The following is a 22,912-nucleotide window of genomic DNA, read 5'->3' on the forward strand; positions in this document are numbered from 1 at the left end:
CCAGAGCTTCTGTCCTGATGACCCCCAAACTGGGATGGAGACCTTTAGGTCCCCAGTTTTCTTTTTCAAAGGTGACTCTCCAGGACACCCTATCTGAGGCCTTGGCCTCCCCCGCACTCCAGCAGCTGCTACAAGCCACCCAAGGGAGGAGGCCGCCAGTGGTGGCCAGGAAGAAGCCATGGGGAGACAACGGGATGCTCCTTCGCAGCTGCCGCTCTCGCTTGGGAGAATCACTGGCTCATTCTTCTCCCTGAGTTCAGCAGCAGCGGCACTGGTAGAGGAAATAGGGACATTCCTGGGTCAGTACAGATGCCAGGATGGCTTTTGTAATTCCAGGACTGTGCCCGGAAAATCAGGACACTTGCAGGGTATGCCACTGGTTTGAGCCCTTCAGAGAATCAAACAGCAGGTGGGCCAGTTGATGCAGGCTATAAGGTAAGAAGGTAAAGGACCCCTGGATGGTTAAGTCCAGTCAAAGGCGACTCTGGAGTTGCGGCGGTCAGCTTGCTTTCAGGCCGAGGGAACCGGCATTTGTCCACAGACAGCTTTCCAGGTCATGTGGCCAGCATAACTAAACCACTTCTGGCACAACGGGACATCATAACGGAAACCAGAGCACATGAAAATGCCGTTTGCTTTCCCGCCACATCTACTTGCAGTGGTGTGCTTTTAAACTGATAGGTTGGCAGGAGCTGGGACAGAGCAACAGGAGCTCACTCCGTTGCAGGGATTCGAACCGCCGACCTTCTGATCGGCAAGCCCAAGAGGCTTAGTGGTTTAGACCACAGCGCCACCTACATCCCTCTCTAACATACAATGGGAATTATTATATTCAACATAGAGCAACCACAGGCTCTCTGTGGTCTCGGGCAAAGATATTTCCTAGCTTGTTGCCTGAGATCCTTGTAAAACTGGAGGTGCCAGGGATTAAGCCTGAGGCCTTCTACTGGCAAAGCGTAATACTACTACTACTACTACTACTACTAATAATAATAATAATAATAATAATAATTTATTTATACCCCACCCATCTGGCTGGGTTTCCCCAGCCACTCTGAGCAGCTTCAAACAAAAGATTAAAAATAGATTAAAACATCAGTCATTAAAAACTTCCCTAAACAGGGCTGCCTTCAGATGCCTTCTAAAGGTCAGATTTTGTTTAATTTCCTTGACATCTGGTGGGAGGGTGTTCCACAGGGCGGGCACCCCTACTGAGAAGGCCCTCTGCCTGGTTCCCTTTAACTTTGCTTGTTGCAGTGAGGGAACCACCAGAAGGCCCTCGGCGCTGGACCTCAGTGTCTGGGCAGAATGATGGTGGTGGAGATGCTCCTTCAGGTATCCCTCCAATGAAGGCTTCAGTCATACCTCAGGATGAATACGCTTCAGCTTAAATATTTTTGGGTTGCGCTCCGCGGCGACCCAGAAGTAACGGAGCATGTTACTTCCGGGTTTCGCCGCTCGTGCATGCACAGATGCTCAAAATGACCTCACGCGCATGCGCGGAAGCAGCAAATCGCGACCCACGCAGACGTGCAGACGCATCTCACGTTTGCTTCAGGATGTGAACGGGGCTCTGGAACGGATCCCATTCGCATCCCGAGGTACCAATGTATACCCAGACCTAAGCCCAAACCCCTTATGGTAATAATCAATAAAGTCGTGGCTTAATTTGAACCAAAATAATTTCATCCCGAGTGGTTCCTGGATCTCGTATACTGTGCGGGGCGGTGGGCTCCGTGTTGCCTGGGCACCCAAATAGCTCTCCGGGGTTTCAGGCGTTGGGCAGCCCTAAATAGAGATTTCAAGGAATGAGCATGGAGACTTCCCCATGCAAGACAGCTGCTCTGGCCGTGACATTCCAGGCAGGGAACATCTGCACACTTCCCCCTAATGTATGCCTTTCAGTCCACATTAAATGCCTGCAGAGCGGCCTTGCAAAATTTGGAGAAATGTGAATTTCAAAGGATGGCTGTGCATATTGTTTCAAGGAATTGGGTAAGAGTCGCCTTTCAGTGCAAATCAAATCAAATTTCTCCCACTTCCCTACATGCAAACTATGAGCTACGCTACTTTCCCATCCTCTGGTTAACTTCTGAACCTGGGAGGTACCAAAACTAAAGTCTGATGAGAAGTCACATTCAAGGTTCAGCACATTACGCTATGCTGAGGTTAAGGCACTTTTCACATGCTCAGAGGCACTGCCTATTGGTTCACATCTTTCAGAATCCTTGGTGTTAAGAGAATGATTCTGGGGCTCTGTGGGCGTTCCCATTCCACTTCATTTCTTCTACAAAATGTATATGCTGCTCCCTAGAACAAAAGACCTCTAAGCAGTTTGCAATAGCCAGTCCAAAAGATTAATCAAAGCTGCAAATAAAAAACCCAAAACGCTAAAAACATGTGGCATAAAAATAAGTTAAAATACAATCAGTAATTTGAAGACAGGTATCAAAACAACACTACAAGCTAAAATGACATGCCTAGGTAGGGTTGCCAGAACAAAAAAGCATTTTTTAAGCAGGGTGCTAAAAACAATAGGTGCCTGCCTAATCAATGGGCTGAGATTTCCAAAATATAGGTGCTGTTATACTAAAGGATCGCTTTCTTGCAAGTGCAGAGGAACATTATGTGGCACTTGTAGAAGTGCCTTTTCTATGGAAAACAAACAAACAAACAACACACACACATTCTCTCTAACCCCTGTTTTTATACCTACCAATATCTTCTTTTGCCTATCCAGACACAGCCTGGAGGAATCCGATAAGCTCTCAGGTTGGTTGTCATTGTCAAAAGAGAAGCAGCATATTGACAGGAGAAACCATAGTCTTTGGAGTCAGAGGGATACTGGCTTGGAGTTCCTATAACTCACTCCACCACTATTAAACTGTGTCTAAGGCCTTCTTTGTTCGGACTTTGTCCCTTCCAACCAAAGCCTCCCTCAATGAGCCCATTATTGCAAAACAAACAGGATTACAGACCCTGCTGCCATCCCGTTAGCTCTTACAGCCACTAGCCTTCACAACGAGATTAACACTTTGGAAGCCTTTCCCAGGAAGCTACGGCACACAAGGAGCAACCCGTAAGGATGCTCTCTGCTTCAAACAGCTTCCCCTTTCCAGATGCACAAATAGAATGAGAGTGGTCCACATGGAAAGGGGCGAGATGCTTTTAATGTGCATTTATCCGGGGTAACAGATGGATGGGTTGTAAGCAGGCAACAACCCTCACCCGCTGCTTCCTGTGGTAACGCTTTCTTGCATTTCTTTTGGTTTGATCTAAGTAGCGATGATGCTGGTTCGGTATGCAAACTTCCCTTCCGCTTGCATAATGCTTGCATGCTTTACAAAGTGTGCATCTTTTCACCTGAAAGCCCCTTTCTAGCTTAGAATCATAAAATCATAGAGTTGGAAGAGACCACAAGGGCCATCGAGTCCAACCCCCTGCCAAGCAGGAAACACCATCAGAGCACTCCTGACATATGGTTGTCAAGCCTCTGCTTAAAGACCTCCAAAGAAGGAGACTCCACCACACTCCTTGGCAGCAAATTCCACTGTCGAACAGCTCTTACTGCCAGGAAGTTCTTCCTAATGCTTAGGTGGAATCTTCTTTCTTGTAGTTTGGATCCATTGTTCCGTGTCCGCTTCTCTGGAGCAGCAGAAAACAACCTTTCTCCCTCCTCTATGTGACATCCTTTTAGGCTTGGTGCCTCATGAAGGCCAGAACAGTAGAATCCTAGGTTGCAGGGACACAAGGAAATGCATTCCCCCAAGGTACCTGTTGTAAACAAAAATTGCCCTTTTCCCTTATGGGGTATCCAAGAGCCCATATAGAGTCCTTACATAGGTTCCCTATTGGTAGGAGAAAATAACAGAGGCCAACCAGAGAATATTGAGAAGCAAAGCAGCTAGTAAGCTTGATCTTTATTGATCTGTTGCAACGGGGGCTCCCCTCACCCACAGGAGAGGAGGAGGAACCCAGAACGATGGCGCGCAAGGCCTTATAATTGCCACCCTGTAGATCAAGACCACCCCCAGAAACATCATACATACATCACAGAAGGGTTGTAACATAAGACCACCCCTCAGATATATCATACCTTCATCACAGAAAAGACAAGTCTAAAACAGAAATTTGAATGTTGTTTTTCTCTTGTCCTTGTTTATCACCTGTCTGGCAGGTTACTTGATTGGATTTCCTGGGGAGCCTGGCCAGTCTTCTGTAATGATAAATACTTAGTTCCTGGGCCAGGTCACAGGCTCACACCCTATTCATATCGTAAATGTGCCCTTAAGACAGGATTTGTGAGGAAAGAGACAATGGGGAGGTTTCCCACTATGACCTTGCAGATAATATATTTGCTCAGTTTAAGAATCAAAATGGTTCCAGGTCGGTCTTCCTGTGCTGATCTATGTACGTGCTTGGTTGGTACACTTATGAACATTACCATATATCTAAGACTAAGTGCCTGGCGTGCTCTGGTCCATGGGGGTCATGAAGAGTTGGACACGACTAAACGACTAAACAACAACAAGACCTCAAAATTCCTATCACACACTCAATTTCTGTAGAAAGTGACAAGAGTCTCCTGCAGTGGCAAGGAGTCCTTGTGGCTTCCAGGGTATCCATGCTAAGGCCTATATTTTCCAGCATCCCCGGAGCTCCTGTAGCATCCAAGTGGGGTAGGGGTGGGGTGGGATGCTTAAATCTTTCAGGGATGAGTGAGTTCAATTTCCCACAGTTCCCCATTTTCCTGTCAACTTGCCCTTGAAAAAAGAAGTACTCATGAAAATCCATCAAAATTTTGATGCTAAAGGTAAAGGGACCCCTGACCGTTAAGTCCAGTCATGGCCAACTCTGGAGTTGCGGCGCTCATCTCGCTTTATTGGCCGAGGGAGCCGGCATACAGCTTCCATGTGGCCAGCATGACTAAGCCGCTTCTGGCGAACCAGAGCAGCGCACGGAAACGCTGTTTAGGAGTGGTACCTATTTATCTACTTGCACTTTGATGTGCTTTCAAACTGCTAGGTTGGCAGGAGCTGGGACCGAGCAACGGGAACTCACCCCGTTGCAGGGATTCGAACGGCCAACCTTCTGATCGGCAAGCCCTAGGCTCTGTGGTTTAACCCACAGTGCCACCCACGTAGTGGGTTTATGCTATAACCCATATAACCCATATAACCCATATATAATCCATATAAGAAGGTAGGTTTATGCTATAAAGGAGGCCTAATGTTACGGGACGCGGGTGGTGCTGTGGGTAAAACCTCAGCACCTAGGACTTGCCAATCGCATGGTCGGCGGTTCGAATCCCCGCGGCGGGGTGCGCTCCTGTCGTTCGGTCCCAGCGCCTGCCAACCTAGCAGTTCGAAAGCACCTCCGGGTGCAAGTAGATAAATAGGGACCGCTTACCAGCGGGAAGGTAAACGGCGTTCCGTGTGCTGCGCTGGCTCGCCAGATACAGCTTGTCACGCTGGCCACATGACCCAGAAGTGTCTGCGGACAGCGCTAGCTCCCGGCCTATAGAGCAGTGTTTCCCAACCTTGGGTCTCCAGCTGTTTTTGGACTACAACTCCCATCATCCCTTGCTAGCAAGACCAATGGTCAGGGATGATGGGAATTGTAGTCCAACAGCAGCTGGAGACCCAAGGTTGGGAAACACTGCTATAGAGTGAGATGAGCGCACAACCCTAGAGTCTGGCAAGACTGGCCCGAACGGGCAGGGGTACCTTTACCTTTAATGTTATGGTGCTTGGAGCTCCAAATCGAATACAGTTTAATATATCTCTGGAGCTTCCTGAGGAATTGCTGTGATTGGTGGCCTTCAGGATTCCTGATGAAAATGCAGATTGAGAAACCTCCCACGATCAAAGTTACGAAGGGGGCACAGAACAAATATCTTGAATTTGTTGGCTCAGCTGGGTAATTCCAGAAGTAAACAAATGAAGATGATTCAGTGCCTTTGCCGTTGTTAGAAGGAAAGGTAGATTAATGATGGAAATGGAGGGTGGGAGGAGAGAGAGAATGGGAATCGGAAAAAAGAAGCAAATGAAAATATCACCATAGGAGGAGGGCAGGGTGGTTAGAAGCCCAAACAGCAGCTATTCACTCAAGACAAATGAAAAGAAGGATGGCTTGTTTATTTTTAGCTCTGTGGGTGGAAGATGAGGAATATTCAGAGCGAGATGGATGGGCCACAAGGCTGAACAAATGGGCATTCTTGTGAAGGTAGGAGTGAGGGAGAGCATGAAGGATTCCGGGCAAAGCTAGCAGAAAGATCTAAGAAATATGAGCACAGGAAAGATGTCCCTATAAAAGCACAGAGTGAGTTTGACAGAAGGCAGGAGGGAGGGAGAGGCGCCGCTGATTGATGGAGAAGGAAACAGGAGAAAACATGGAGAGGGAAGTGCAAAGATAGTACGTCTAGGGGGAAAGGCGATGGCATCCTCCCTGGTCCAGGGAACATGAGTCCGGGGCCACATTCTCTTCTGCACAACCTTCTAGGGGCCGCATGGCAGTGATGGGTGGGGCCACAGGCCAAAGTGGGTAGACCAACATAGCAAACCCTCCAACATTTCTCGGATGAAAATAGGGATGTCCTCGTCCATAATTAAAGGGACGCGGATGGCGATGTGGTCTAAACCACAGAGCCTAGGACTTGCCGATCAGAAGGTCGGTGGTTTGAATCCTCGCGACAGGGTGAGCTCCTGTTGCTCCTGCTCCTGCCAACCTAGCAGTTTGAAAGCACGTCAAAGTGCAAGTAGATAAATAGGTACCGCTCCAGCGGGAAGGTAAACGACGTTTCTGTGCGCTGCTCTGGTTCGCCAGAAGCGGCTTAGTCCTGCTGGCCACATGACCCGGAAGCTGTACGCCGGCTCCCTTGGCCAATAAAGCGAGATGAGTGCCGCAACCCCAGAGCCGGTCACGACTGGACCTAATGGTCAGAGGTCCCTTTACCTTTATTCCATAATTATAATAATATTATTTATACCCCGCCCATCTGACTGGGTTGCCCCAGCCACTCTGGGTAGCTTCCAACATATATAAAAACATAATAAAACATTAAGCATTTTTAAAAAACCTTCCTTATACAGGGCTGCCTTCCAATGTCTTCTAAAGGTTGTTTAGTTATGTACCTCCTTGGCTCAGGGGTCACATAACTTCATACATTCCAACCTTTGTCCCATGGAAATAGGGATGTCCTAAGGAAAAGCAGGACATTACAGGATCGAATCAGAAACTGGTATGGCTTCTGTAAATCCGGAGCTGTCTTTGGAAAATAGGGAGACTTGGAGGGTCTGACATCGGTAATTGTAAGCTCAGTTCGCTAGGCTGGTTTCTACACACTTGTAATGCCCCTCTCTCTCCATGCCATCCAGGCAACAAGAAGCATTTTCAGAGCTCCAGGACACATTTGAACTAGGCAAAGGCACTCAAGGAGAGTGCAAAACAGTGCCACCAGAGGATGTGGTTGGTTGGAGTGCCGAGGGCCAGACACTCATGCCTGGAGGGCCATGTTTGGCCCAGAAACCTGAGGTTCCCCAGTCCTGAAAGTAGCCTCACCAAAGGGGAAGGAAGGAAGGAAGGAAGGAAGGAAGGAAGGAAGGAAGGAAGGAAGGAAGGAAGGAAGGAAGGATTCAGCATTTCTCTAACAGCAGCACACACCAAAGCCGAGGGAATGATGAATGCATTCAGTTTTCCATATACTGTTTACATATAAAAGATTAAGCTCTGCGCTTAATCCCCCAACCTCCTTTCTCCAACGTTTCGCTTGTTCAAAGTTTCAAACCTTACGGTTTAGTGTGATATATATATATATATATATATATATATATATATATATATGTCGCACAAATATTTCCACATCGCCCTTCACCTTATGGTCTCAGCAGGTAGCAAGTATAGAAATAAAACAAGGGCAGACTTAATTTTAAAAATATATTGGATGAAAACAGCAACAACGTAAAAAGCATCATAATCAGCGCAACAGCACACAGGGCGGACATTCATCCTAAGCACATTATCCACACACACACACACACACACACACACACACACACAGCCTTGTAAGCTTGACCTAAGAGGTGTGCCTCATAACCTCTCATGTAAGAGAACAAACTGAAGTGGCAAGAGGCATCTGAGTGGGGAGGGAGTTCCAGATACATGGAGCCACCACTTTAAAGGCTCTTCTTCGGCCCCCTGCACCTCACATTTCCTACGCAGGGAACATAAAGGAGGGACGTATTTGCTGAGCTAAGAAGACAGGCAAGTCAATATTGGCGAAAGTGCTCTTTGAAGTACCTGGGTCCTGGACCATTTGGGCCTTTAAAAGAACTTTGAATTGGGCCCAGAAAAAAATGGCAACCAGTGCAGATGTTTCAGAAGGAGGGCAATGTGGCCACAACCTAATGCTCCCAACAGAATCCTCGCTGCCACAGTTTAGACTATGAATGTAAGAAGAATCCTACCGGGTGGGGCCAATGGCCCATCTAGTCCTGAATCCTGTTCTCACAGTGGCCGACCAGATCCCTATGGAGAGCCTGAAAGCAGGATCTGAACGCAACAACCCTCTCCCTGCTGTGATTCCAGAGCAATTGGTACTCAGTGGAGGTAGAACACACCCATTGTGACAAGTAGCCATTGAGATCTCTCTTTTTTGAAATTGTTTTTATTGGGAAAAAAATTCAAGGATGAGACGAGTACAGTGGTACCTCTGGTTGCGAACGGGATCCATTCTGGAGGCCTGTTTGCAACATGAAAAGCCCGCAACCTGAAGCGCCATATCTTCGCAGGTGCGTGGTAAGATTTGGCGCTAGTGCGCATGCGCGACACACAATTTAGCGCTTCTGCGCATGTGCAAGCGGTGAAACCCAGAAGTTACCCTTTCTGGTACTTCCGGGTCACTGCAGGACATAACATGAGCCTGGTTTATAAGACTTAATTGATGCTACAAAAAACAGCATAAAATACAGTATAAAACGTGAATAACAATAAAATCAAAAATCAGATTAGGGGGAAAATCCACCCAATAAACATTAGATGATCACCAGGGCTAGGTGGCTAAATTAGTCCTATTTGGGCCAGCGAGGAGACCAGGGGAGAATTAGCTGTGGGATCTCAGAGCGGGTAATCTTCATAAAAAGGGGAGGGGGAGGGAAGGAAGGGGAATAAAAGATCAGGCTAAATTCAAATTGAAAGTCAGGCGGAATAGCTCTGTTTTACAGGCCCTGCAGAAGGAGGTTAAATCCTGCAGGGCCCTGGTCTCATGGGACAGAGTATTCCACCTGGTCGGAGCCATCACTGAGAAGGCCCTGGCCCTGGTGGAAGATAATCTGACTTCCTTAGGGCCCAGGACCTCTAAACTATGATTATTCATGGACCTTAAGGTCCTCTGCGGGGCAGACCAGGAGAGGCGGTCCTGTAAATATGAGGTCCCTAAGTTCTAGTGCCATGAGAGAAGGAGAAAGACTCTCCCCTCTTCACTTTCTCCATGCCGTGGCCCGGAAAAACAGGATACCGGACTTGGCAGCCCTTTCGTCTGGCTGAGCAAGGCTCTTATCACCATCTGCTGTTACGGCTTGACAAAAATTAGCACAAGACGTATGGACGCACATTGGTGTGCAGACAGACGGAAAATCTGCTTTCTTGTGCATTTGAAAGCGCTCTCGGAAGAAGCCGTTCCGTTTCGCCGCCACCCCGCTTTCCAATCTATATTCAAATGCGAGTGTTCTGAAATTGGGTCAGCAGTGAGAGGAGAGAGGGAGAGGGGAGCAAATAGCCAGCTACCTGTCCAATCAGATATGCAAGGAACCAGGCAACTGACAATTAGCAAAGGGATTACAGGTTTAACCCATCTGCTGGAATCGCCGGCAGGTACGCAGAGAAGGCTGTAGCGCCGGTCGAAGAAGAAAAAGCAGCACTAGGCCGATTGCTACAAGGAGCCATCAGGAAATCAACCTCCCTCCCACCTTCTTTTTGAGCTCTGGTTTCTACACTTGTTGCTGCAGCTCTTATAAGTCAGCATGAACATGCCACAGACCCCCCAAGTGCTCCTATTTTCCAGGGACTGTCCTGAATTTACAGAAGCTGTTCAGTTTCTGATTTGATCCCAAAGTGTCCGCTTTTCCTTTGTTGTTTAGTCGTCTTAGTCGTGTTTGACTTTCCATGATCCCATGAATCAGAGCATGCCTTGGAAACTCTCACTTTCTTCTCAAAGCTTCTCCTTTTTTATGCCCATGGAGTTTTCTTGGCAAAATACTGGAGTGGTTTGCCAGTTCCTTCCCCAGGTGAATCATGGGACCCCTGACCATTAGTTCCAGTCATGACCGACTCTGGGGTTGCGGCGCTCATCTCGCTTTATTGGCCGAGGGAGCCGGCGTACAGCTTCCGGGTCATGGCGAACCAGAGCAGCGCACAGAAACGCTGTTTACCTTCCCACCGGAGCGGTACCTATTTATCTACTTGCACTTTGACGTACTTTCGAACTGCTAGGTTGGCAGGAGCAGGGACAGAGCAACGGGAGCTCACCCCGTCGCGGGGATTCAAACTGCTGACCTTCTGATCGGCAAGTCCTAGGCTCTGTGGTTTAACCCACAGCGCCACCCGCGTTCCCTGCTGCTTTTCCTTAGGACATCCTTATTTTCTTCAGAGAAATGTTGGAGGGTATGGAGTTATGCAACCCCTGAGCCAAGCAGATAAGTAACTATACAACCTTTAGAAGACATCTGAAGGCAGCCCTATATAGGGAAGCTTTTTAATGCTCAATGTTTATTATGTTTTTATATATTTTGGAAGCCACCCAGAGTGGCTGTGTCAACCTAGTCAGATGGGCAGGGTATACATTTAAATGAATGAATGAATGAATGAATGAATATAATAATACAGACGTACCTCAGAAGTCAAAAGGAATCTGTTTTGGAAGTCTGTTCGACTTCCAAAAAGTTCGGAAACCAAGGTGTGGCTTCTGTTTGGTTCCTGATTGTGCTGGCGCACCAGAAAGAATAGTGGAAGCCACATTGGACGTTCAGTTTCCAAAAAAATGTTCGAAAACCGGAACACTCACTTCTGATTTTTGATTGTTCGGGAGCCGGAACGTTCGTCTCCCAAGACGTTCGGGAGCTGAGGTACGACTGTAATACAGTGGTACCTCAGGTTACATACGCTTCAGGTTACAGACTCCACTAACCCAGAAATGGTACCTCGGGTTAAGAACTTTGCTTCAGGATGAGAACAGAATTCGTGCTCTGGCGGCACGGTGGCAGCCGGAGGCCCCATTAGCTAAAGTGGTGCTTCAGGTTAAGAACAGTTTCAGGTTAAGAACGGACCTCCGGAACGAATTAAGTACTTAGCCCGAGGTACCCTATACGGCCTAGGACCCTCGTACCTACGGGACCGCCTCTCCTGGTATGCCCCACAGAGAAACCTACGGTCTGCAAATAATAACATCCTCAAGGTCCCAGGCCTCAGAGAGGTTAGGCTGGCCTCAACTAGAGCCAGGGCCTTCTCGGCTGCGGCTCCAATCTGGTGGAACGCTCTGTCACAAGAGACTAGGGCCCTGCGGGACCTGACATCCTTCCGCAGGGCCTGCAAGACAGAGTTGTTCCACCAGGCCTTTGGTCAGGGCGCAGCCTGACTCCCTCCTCTGGCAACCTGCACAGAATCTTGCTTAATTAGTTGCCATTAATTCGATTTTAATTGATTTTTATAATGAAATATTTTTAGAATGTGTGAATATCTGATAGTTTGATTGTTTGATTGTTGTTAGCCGCCCTGAGCCCGACTTCGGCTGGGGAGGGCGGGATATTAATAAAATTTATTATTATTATTATTATTATTATTATTATTATTATTATTATTATTATTATTATTATTATTATTACCACTGTACAGGGGAACTGGTCACTTTCCCAAAATCTGCCCCTCTCAATGCCTCCACCTTGTGCATGGCCGATTCTGTTCTGACTACAAAACTAATGGCACCGACATCCAAACACTGGAAATTTAGGGGATGGGTATACCGAACCTGAGACTCATCTTTCAACTCGACCTGCAACTTGGGACCCAACCGGAATGATGATTATTACTTTTCCATTGACTTTTGAAAGTACCCTTTAGAAAGGCTCCAGGTCTTAAGACACCACTTGCTTGGCCACATTTCTGCAGCTCAGCCCCCCCGCCCCCGCCAACTATTTCTCCACTTAGTGACATGTTGTGCTGATTTATTGTTGCTTCCCACTAACCCCCCCACTCTCCCATCCTGGTGTAAACAACTATCCCTCAGAGATCGGACATGAAAAGAGAGCCTGGCGGCTTCCTTCCCACTTAGAAATGAGTGCAGGAATTGATTTTCAATAAGTCTTGAAAGGTTAATAATTCTGGCGATAAATGAAACTCGGCCAATGGACAAACAATGCAGCTGGCAACAGGCGGCGAAAGCAGATATTATTGCCACTTTCAGAAACCAACCAAGCTGCTGAGTGTTCCTCTGCAGGAACTGGACTTGCATGACACGGTTATTTCCTGCCTTGATAATCACAATTGCCTGGCCAGCCTCTGCCTCTGTGTGGCTGCCATGCCAACTTCTATATGAAGTTCCGAATTCAAGTGTTGTCATACAGAACAGATATAATGGGCTGTATCCAATGTTTCCCATCTTCCGCTAGGGTCTTTAAGCTCCCAAATTCTAGTTCAGCACTCTAGCCACTATCACACCCTGGTTAACATCATGCCCTCCAACATTTCTCCAACAAAAATGGGGAAGTTATACAGTGGTACCTCGGGTTAAGTACTTAATTCGTTCCGGAGGTCTGTTCTTAACCTGAAACTGTTCTTAACCTGAAGCACCACTTTAGCTAATGGGGCCTCCTTTCAGTTCTCATCCTGAAGCTAAGTTCTTAACCCGAGGTACTATTTCTGGGTTAGCGGAGTCTGTAACCTGAAGCGTCTGTAACCTGAAGCGTATGTAACCCAAGGTACCACTGTACTGGGTACCAGGCCAAGGGGGTTGCCCCAGCTTTGCCATAGTGCATGCACAGAATAGAAGGTGAGAGGCAGGGGATGCTGAATGTTGGCCTTGCCCAGGGCACCGCCAAAGACCGAAATCCGTCCCTGCTAAGGGAGGGATGTCCCTCAGCAGCCAACGAGTTTGGATTTGATATCCCGCTTTATCATTACCTAAAGGAGTCTCAAAGCGGCTAACATTCTCCTTTCATTTCCGCCCCCACAACAAACACTCTGTGAGGTGAGTGGGGCTGAGAGACTTCAGAGAAGTGTGACTGGTCCAAGGTCACCCAGCAGCTGCATGTGGAGGAGCGGGGAATCGAACCCGGTTCCCCAGATTACAAGTCTATCGCTCTTAACCACTACACCACACTGGCTCTCATAATAACGAGTGGTGACATTACATTATGGCCTGCGAGCACCCCAGTTGGAGAACAGCCTTTACTGAAGGTGTCGTGGGCTTTGAAGACACTCAAACTCAGAATAAAAGGAAGAAATGTGCTGAGAGGAAGGCACGCTTGGCAAACGCTCACTGTGATCAACTCCTGCCCAGAAAGTTATGTCTCCACTGTGGAAGGACATGTGGATCCAGAAGTGGCCACCCAGACTCATTGTTAAGACCCTGTTCATGGAAGACAATCTTACTTGGCTATGAGTGATAAGAAGAAGAAGAAGAAGAAGAAGAAGAAGAAGAAGAAGAAGAAGAAGAAGAAGAACAACAACAACAACAACAACAAGACATGACATAATGCCTGTTGGGAAAAGCATCATGGAAAACTGGGAGTGGGAAACACTGAAAACACTGGGTGCTTCAGTTTCAAGAGAATGGGGTGCAAATTCTATTACATACAATGGAATTTCAAGGAAAGCACAACTTGCCCCTTTGAAAGGAGGAGTGCTCCAGATCCTTTGCCCATGTTAGGTGCACAGAAAACAGTAGATCTCCACTGATTGTTGCAACATATTCCTAATCATTTTTGTATTTTTTAAAGATTACTGCACAATAATCTTAGGAGGCTTTATCATCCTACAAGAGGCACGGCTGTAACTATCATAAAGGGACCCTGCACTGAATTTTTGAATGTGCTATCACATTCTCATCGTCTCATCGTGATCAGTTGCAAAAGCTGCCGCAGGCTCCCGTTTCTCATTGGGAGCCCTAAGCCATCCATCCCATGTAGGGACAACAAATGAGTCACTTTACTCTGAGAAATTTAGAAGCTGAGAGCAAGTATGGGCTAGCATTTAGTCAATAAGACTAAGGGTCCAAGGTTCCACTCAGCTTGCTAGGTGATTTGGGGGGCAGTTGTGGCTTCTCAGCCTAACTCGTTCCCCTAAGGTTTGGCTGGTCTTTACTAAGGGCTGAGTATTTAGGTCCTGTCCAGTGGAAGTTCCTGCCAGCAGAAGTTTGGGAGGAATCATCCCTGCTTTATTTTAGCTGTCCCCTAAGAGCTCTGTTGGGACACGGGTGGCACTGTGGGTTAAACCACAGACCCTAGGACTTGCCGATCAGAAGGTTGGCGGTTCGAATCCCTGAGACGGGGTGAGCTCCCGTTGCTCAGTCCCTGCTCCTGCCAACCTAGCAGTTCGAAAGCATGTCAAAGTGCAAGTAGATAAATAGGTACCGTTCCGGCGGGAAGGTAAACGGCGTTTCCGTGCGCTGCTCTGGTTCGCCAGAAGCGGCTTAGTCCTGCTGGCCACATGACCCGGAAGCTGTACACCGGCTCCCTCGGCCAATAAAGCGAGATGAGCACCACAAACCGAGAGTCGGCCACAACTGGACCTAATGGTCAGGGGTCCCTTTACCTTTACCTTTAAGAGCTCTGTTACTCAGAAAGGAGTTTGCAATGTGAATTTCTTTATTGATTGATGTTTTATTTATCTTACTGCAATTTTGCACGTTGCCAACTGCCTTGCTGTATTACTATGAAATTGCAGTCTACAAATATTTCAATAAATGCATAAATGAATAACCTTTCCCAAAGGCTGTTGTATTTCCCATCTTCCTCTCTTTCCATGTTGCCCCCCCACTGCAAGGAACTAAGCCAAGGGCAGGTTGTTCTACTAGATCACACCAATTCAAAAGCTCAGAGAAGCATTCTGAACTGGAGTTTAGAGGCGAATGGCATATCCTGAAAAGGAGCAAAGCTGCCACTGGCAGAAGAGGAAGGGGAGGCTGCAATGGAGTGAGACACCTGAAGTGTATCGACAGTCATATTTCTTCCATTGGTTTCAAGTGTCATCAAACCTACTGCCCTTAACTGAATGCCAAATCTGTTTTTAAGGAAGAAAAGCTCAGGAGCGAAACAGAAACAAAACAAAGGCCAGCCCACAATCAAAGGCTAATTACCGTGGGGTTTCATCATTAAACAGAAGGCATTATTTATTGTCAAAGGCTCCTGGGAAATGAAAGGCGAAGGCTAATTTATTTGTGCAAAAATGGCTTTGAATATTTTTCCTTTTTATAAGCCAACAAGAAACGCTGCCTTATAGAGGAGGCCTGGCACGTGCCTCTTTATGCTTCTACAAGCTGCAGTCAAATTAAATTGCTTGTCAAAAGTTCCTCGGTCGTATTTAAATATGGAAAAAAAACACACCAGAAGAAATGCAAAGTGGGGAGGGGGGAGGGGAATCCTCGTGAGCAAGTTGCCAAAGAATAATGGGCCAGAAAGAGATGCCTATGATTCTTAAAAGATGCAATTGCATAGGTACTAGGAGACTCAAGTAGTTTAATTGTCACGTAATTCTGAAGAGTTGCCATTTCTTACAAGGATGCAGTATCAGCCGGGGACCTCACTTGATGAGACCAAATGCCCATCTAATCCAACAACCTGTTCTCAGAGAGGCCAACAAGATACTTCTGGGAAACCCACAAGCAGGGCCTTTGCTGCAGTGGCTCCCCATCATCTGCTGCCCAGAAGCACAGTGCCTCTGATGCTGGCAGCTGTACAGTGTACTGGGAGCCTTGCATAGACACTATTCCTCCAGGATAGCCAGCCATTCAGCAGATGCCAGCAAGCCAGAACTGCTCTCCTGCTCTGGGTTCAACGCCGGATTTAGGACAGTGTGGGCGGTTCCCCTGCACAGAGCGATGAGCCGTTGGGTGCAAAATAATAATGATAAAAGCTATATTTATATGGGCACCTCCTAAGAGGATCCATAAAAGGGCGACTGCACCAAAAGGCAATCTTGTGAAAATCATTTGCCCTTAAATCTGCAGGAAGGTTGATACTGATACATTGGAAGGACAAAAACATGGCCCCTCTTGATAGATAGATGGATGGCTGACGTGACAACTCTTGCAACCCGTGAACGGACTGTTTACAGGTGAAGATTATGGATGGACGAATTTAATTATATTTGGGACGTATTTATCAAAATCATAGTGACCCACAAACCAATGTATACTCGAGGGAAATAGTAAGTTTATCTACTTGCATTTATATTACAGTCATACCTCATGTTACATTTGCTTCATGACACAGTCATACCTTGGGTTGAATGTGCTTCGGGATGAGCGCATTCGAGTTGTGCTCTGCAGCAACCCAGAAGTAACGGAGCGCGTTACTTTCGGGTTTCGCCGCTTGCGCATGTGCAGATGCTCAAAATGACGTCACGCACATGTGCAGAAGCGGCGAATCACGACCTGCAGGTGCGCGGACGCGCCACTGAGGGTTGCATTCTATTCATGTTGCGAACGGGCCTCCGGAACGGATCCCATTCGCAACCAGAGGTACCACTGTACATAATTTTGCAATCTTAATAATATTTTAGGGTTGTTCTGTTTTCCTTGCTTTTTAAAATGTTTTATATTTCCCCCCCTTTTTCTTTTTCTTCTTCCCGTTAATTCACTGTAATACATACACATACAAATACATATGTAACAGTGAATTAAAGTAAAAAAGAATACATAGTAAATATATGAGAAATATTTTTTGGGGGGAATGCCAAAGTTTACCCTTGCTCAGGGCTCCATATTACTAAAGTCTGCCCCGGTAGGTACCTGTTTTCACAACCTGTAAGAGCAGATAGGTAGGGAAAAGAAAATATACAACCCAATCCCTTTACCTCGTCTTGTGAGGTCTTCCTCTCTCAGGCATCCCGGCCGATGTCCGACGGTTCACCGTCGAATACTCCGGATCCAGCTCATACCCCTCGTCGTCAACCCCGAGGCTGCGGTTATCATCCTCGAGCCCGTATGGCTCCGGCTGGAATCGTTCTGGCTGGGAGCGGTTCAGGTCTGCGTTGCTCCCCGTCGGGACCTGGGGCTGGGGTAGTGGGCCGTAGTTATCCCTTCTGCTTGGCAACGTGAAGCTACCGTCCTCCGGCCGGTAACTGTTCCCGGGGACGTAGCCGTAGCGCGGGCGGTAATTGACGCCCCGGGACAAGCTACCGTAGTTGTCGGGCAGCTCCCCGTAACCGTCGTGGCCCATGAACGGGCGGTACTGGCTGTCGTGACCATCGGGATAGGAGTCGTAGCTGTTGTAAGAGCGGGTCAAGGTGGAAGAAGCTTGCGGCGTGATGTACCGCTCCCCGTTCTTCATGTGTCTCCTGTCTATGGAGTCAGTGTAGCTGCCCATGGGAGATGACCCGTCCATCACAGGGAGCCCATCAGGCCCAACGGGGACCTGCCGGACAGTTCTGGTTGTGACCGTTTTGACCATTTTCGTCACCTGAGAAACAGAGAGGAAAGATACAGCCATGAACGTTTTCCCGAACACCATCAATTGGGCCCACTTTTGAAATCATTTTCACAGTGTGCCAAATGACACAAAGAAGAAGAGTTTGGATTTGATATCCTGCTTTATCACTACCCGAAGGAGTCTCAAAGCGGCTAACATTCTACTTTCCCTTCCTCCCCCACAACAAACACTCTGTGAGGTGAGTGGGGCTGAGAGACTTCAAAGAAGTGTGACTGGCCCAAGGTCACCCAGCAGCTGCATGTGGAGGAGCGGAGACGCGAACCCGGTTCCCCAGATTACAAGTCTACCGCACTTAACCACTACGCCACACTGACCTGGCAGCTGCAGGTAACCCTCCACCTTATCGGAGGGGCCATAGCTCAGAGAAAGATGTAGCTCAGTCGGTAGAGCATGAGGCTGCACCTCTGTCTCAAGGTTGTGGGTTTGAGTCCCACATTGGGCAAATAATTCCTGCAATGAATGGGGTTAGACTAGAGAACCCACATGGTTCTTTCCAATTTTATTATTCTGTGTAGACGATCCTCAGCTAGATGGTCTGACTCTGTATAAGATAGTTTCCTACATCCCCATCAAAAACCAGTTTGTCCAGTTCACAGTTTGATTTAAATTCATCCAAATGATCTTCAGCAATTCCCCACCCAGCATCCAGAATGTTACAAGCTGCTGTGCCTGTATAAAATATAAGGTGAAAGTAAAGGTAAAGGGGACCCCAGACCATTAGGTCCAGTCGTGACCGACTCTGGGGCTGCGATACTCATCTCACTTTATTGGCCGAGGGAGCCAGTGTACAGCTTCCGGGTCATGTGGCCAGAGCAGTGCATGGAAACGCCGCTTACCTTCCTGCCGGAGCGGTACCTATTTATCTACTTGCACTTTGACATGCTTTCGAACTGCTAGGTTGGCAGAAGCAGGAACCGAGTAACGGGAGCTCACCCCGTCACAGGGATTCGAACTGTCGACCTTCTGGTCGGCAAGTCCTAGGCTCTGTGGTTTAACCCACAGCGCCACCCGCGTCCCTGTATAAAATATACTTAAGTATAAAAAGTACTTAAGAAGACTAAGAAAACACCAACACATTGTTACTGGAATTCTTTATTTCCCCCAGCAATTATGATTTTTAAGCTTAAACACCCAGAGAGTCTAAACAATAAATGAAAAAAAAAAACACACCAAATGTAAGGGAATGAGACCAGGCTTCTTCAGACTCGGCCCTCCAGATGTTTTGAGACTACAATTCCCATCATCCCTGACCACTGGTCCTGCTAGCTAGGGATCATGGGAGTTGTAGGCCAAAAACAACTAGAGGGCCGAGGTTGAGGAAGCCTGTTGTAGACAAACTTGAAATCATTCAAAGTTCACCCCAAAATGAATTATATTCATGCAAAGTTCACCTGGCTGTTATGGGAATTACTTTCAGGCGTAGGTCAAATGGTTTAGAATGAATTCCGTGGTCTTCACTGAACTAGTTCGTTTCAAGTGAATGAAACCCCCTGAGCTTCATCATTTTGCTCCATTCACAGGCCCTCTAGCTCCTCCCATTTAGAACCCTCACATTCTTCCTTTTCCTCTGGAGTAAGGAGTCAGCTGTATGGCATCTAGACTGGTGACAGCACCTCTCCTTTCTGAACTGTGTTTAAGCCAGGCTCCTTTGGGTGCAGGATAGCCAGAAACCTAACTCTTACTTTGCTTTGTATTCATGTATTTAAACCTAGATTGTTGTGGTTTTTGTCTGTAATGTTGAATTTATTCTGCGTTTGTTAATTTGTTGAATTTGCTGACATGCTCCGAAAATTGCTATATTTGTATTCTGATGTTTTGAATGTTTGCTCTAAGCAGCTCATTGTGGAAAAGCAGTATCTAAGTAAATCATAGCAAAGCCATCAACAAAACTCCCATTTTTTAAGATCACCGGAGCACCTAAAAGCGAAGGCCACCAGGAATCACATAATGTAACATTTTCCTGTGGACATCTATTACTCACCCAATGCCCCCTTAAGGCTCAACCATTTCACGGTGGTGTAATATAGCAGGGCAGGGAGGAATGGACTTTAATATTGGTGCAGATAATTTGCTTCCAGGGCACGCCACGGCCGCATCCTATTTACTGCCAAAAGCAATTTCTGTAGTCGCCGTGAGTCAAATTTGTTGATTTCATGCACCGGAGTTCAAGACCCATCTCTTTTATTTATTTTTAAACAGGCCTGTTAGCAAATTTATCAAGGATGGCAACGGTGGTTCACAGCAGAATATTCAGTACAGTCCACGCACACCAATGACATGGGCAGTCACCTAATAAAGATGGCAGGCAATCGTTCTGTCTCTGTGTTGGGGTTGGAGACCTTTGCTCAAACAGAGACTAACATGCATGCATAAACAACAGCCAGGTGCAGAGATACATGCGGAGTATCTGCCTTGCATGAACATACCCTCGAACATTTCTCCGATGGAAATGGGGACGTCCTATTCCATAATGATCATTTTACTGTTTATACCCCACACATCTGACTGGGTTGCCCCAGCCACTCTGGGCAGCTTCCAACAGATTTAAAAACATAATAAAACATTAAACATTTTTTTAAAAAACCTCCCTGAATAGGATTGCCTTCAGACGGCTCAGGGGTCAGATAACTCCATACTCTCCAATGTTTCTCCAATGAAAACAGGAAATCCTAAGGAAAAGCAGGGCATTCCAGGATCAAAAACAGAGACAGGGATGTCCCTGGAAAATAGGGACACATGGAGGGTCTGCATGCAGAAGGTCCCAGGTTCAGTCACCGGCATCTCCAGGTATAGCTGAGAATGTCCCCTTCCAGGAACCCTGGAGAGCCTCTGCCAGTCCTTGCAGACCAGGCATAGGCAAACTCAGCCCTCCAGACGCTTTGGGACTACAATTCCCATCATGCCTGACCACTGGTCCTGTTAGCTAGGGATCATGGGAGTTGTAGTCCCAAAACATCTGGAGGGCCAAGTTTGCCTATGCCTGTTGTAGACAATACAGTGGTACCTCGGGTTAAGAACTTAATTCGTTCCGGAGGTCCGTTCTTAACCTGAAACTGTTCTTAACCTGAAGTACCACTTTAGCTAATGGGGCCTCCCACTGCTGTGGTGCTGCGATTTCTGTTCTCATCCTGAAGCAAAGTTCTTAACCCGAGCTACTATTTCTGGGTTAGCGGAGTCTGTAACCTGAAGCGTCTGTAACTTGAAGCATCTGTAACCCGAGGTACCACTGTACTGAGCTAGACGTAATGGTCTGTCTTGGTAAATAGCAGCTCCCTGTGTCTATAAGATCATACGGGCCCTGCTGCATATGGACAAAGGTCTGTCCAGCTTCCAGTTTTCCACAGTCGCCCACTAGACAGAGGCCACTTGGAAACCCACAAAGAGAAAATGAAAGCAGCAGCCTAGCAGGTAAAAAAGGTAAAGGATCCCTGGATGGTTAAGTCCAGTCAAAGGTGACTATGGGGTTGTGGCACTCATCTTACTTTCAGGCCGAGGGAGCCGCCGTTTGTCCACAGACAGCTTTCTGGGTCATGTGGCCAGTAGGACTAAACCGCTTCTGGAGCAATGGGACACCGTGACGGAAACCAGAGCGAACGGAAACGCAGTTTACCTTCCTGCCACAGTGGTACCTATTTATCTACTTATGCTGGCATGCTTTCGAACTGCTAGGTTGGCAGGGCTGGGACAGATAAATGGGGCTCACTCCATTGCGGTGATTCGAACCGCCGACCTTCTGATCGACAAGCCCAAGAGGCTTGACGGTTTAGACCACAGCGCCACCCGCAAACTACCTCTGGAGCTGTAGGCACCATATAACCATCAGAACAGGTGGCCATTGAGAGAGTTACTCTCCAAAGGATAAACTTAGAGGTGCACGGTAACATTCCCTTACTGGAACGAAGAGCAACTGGAGAAGGAGAAAACTGGAGGGAGAAAGATTCTCCCCCACCTAAAGAAACAACAATGTAAGAATACAGCAAATTCAGGCCACTGTTCCATCTACTTCTGCCTTCTTGACACTGACTGGCAGCAGTTATCCAGGTTTTTAGACTGGGTTTTCTCCCAGCCTGCCTGGAGATGCTGCAAACCTGGGACTTTTGCATGTGAGGTAGATACTCTGCCACTGAGCTGCGACCCTTTTGTAGGTGCCAGCCATCTGCAATGCCTTCTCTCCCTGCCACAGTCTCTGGGCTGGTGTTCAAAGCAATGGGAGAGCCAATCCCAGATCTCCAGTGCCTTGTCCATATTGGTTATCAGATGGTGGAGAGCAGTGTTACGTCACTTCCTTGCATCACTAATATAATGCAACTTTTGCAAGCAAATTTCTCTAATGCAATGCATGTTATTTTCAGTAATTAAAGGTAATAATGGCATGCATTTCATGCACAATTCACCCTAATATGCTCTTTTCTCGCTGCAAGAAGCCAAGTTACAGGGAACCAGGCAAAGGGCCTTCTCGGTAGTGGCACCTGCCCTGTGGAATGCCCTCCCGCCAGATGTCAAAGAGAAAAACAACTACCAGACTTTTAGAAGACATCTGAAGACAGCCATGTTTAGGGAAGCTTTTAATGTTTAATAGATTATTGTATTTTAATATTCTGTTGGAAGCCGCCCAGAGTGGCTGGGGAAACCCAGCCAGATGGGTGGGGTATAAATATATTATTATTATTATTATTATTATTATTATTATTATTATTATTATTATTATTATTTCTTTCGGCACATGTTACCAGACTGGAGAATCGCATTACAAAATTCAGAGCAGTGCGAATTTCAAAGGATGGCTGCGTCTCTGTTCATGTATTGTTTCGGGAACCCTTCATTGTGAACTGAGCCAACTTTCTCCCCTAGCCCTAGTTATGACTCAATTGAGACTAGAAGTTTGGAGACAAGCAGCAGCAGACATAATTATAAAAGCTGCTCTATCCCAAGGGCAATCTTTTGTGTCTCCTGCCTTCATGTCTCCAGTAGAGATTGGCTTAGTACATAAGACAAGCCCTGCTAGATGAGGCCAATGCCCATCTAGTCTAGCTTCCAGATCTTACGATGCCTGGCCAGCCAGCCAGATACCTATGAGAAGCTGCAAGTAGAGTCTAAGAGCAACAGGAATTCTCCCCATTTCGTATCCCTAAGTAAAGGTAAAGGGACCCCTGACCATTAGGTCCAGTCGTGACCGCCTCTGGGGTTGCAGTGCTCATCTCGCTTTATTGGCT

At 47.2% G+C, this 22,912-nt stretch overlaps 1 protein-coding gene across 38 annotated transcripts in view; it reads right to left on the reverse strand.

Annotated features, from left to right (window-relative positions):
• ARVCF (ARVCF delta catenin family member) overlaps positions 1 to 22,912 on the reverse strand; it is a 589,425-nt gene that overhangs the window by 136,791 nt on the left and 429,722 nt on the right. For all 38 annotated transcript variants that reach the window (XM_083717050.1, XM_083717047.1, XM_083717021.1 and 35 more), the window contains one exon: positions 17,065 to 17,669. In XM_083717050.1, coding sequence (XP_083573176.1) covers positions 17,065 to 17,669 — 605 coding nt within the window. The remainder of the gene's footprint in view (positions 1 to 17,064; positions 17,670 to 22,912) is intronic.

Source organism: Podarcis gaigeae, assembly GCF_964106915.1.
Source record: "Podarcis gaigeae genome assembly, chromosome: 16".
NCBI lineage: Eukaryota > Metazoa > Chordata > Lepidosauria > Squamata > Lacertidae > Podarcis > Podarcis gaigeae.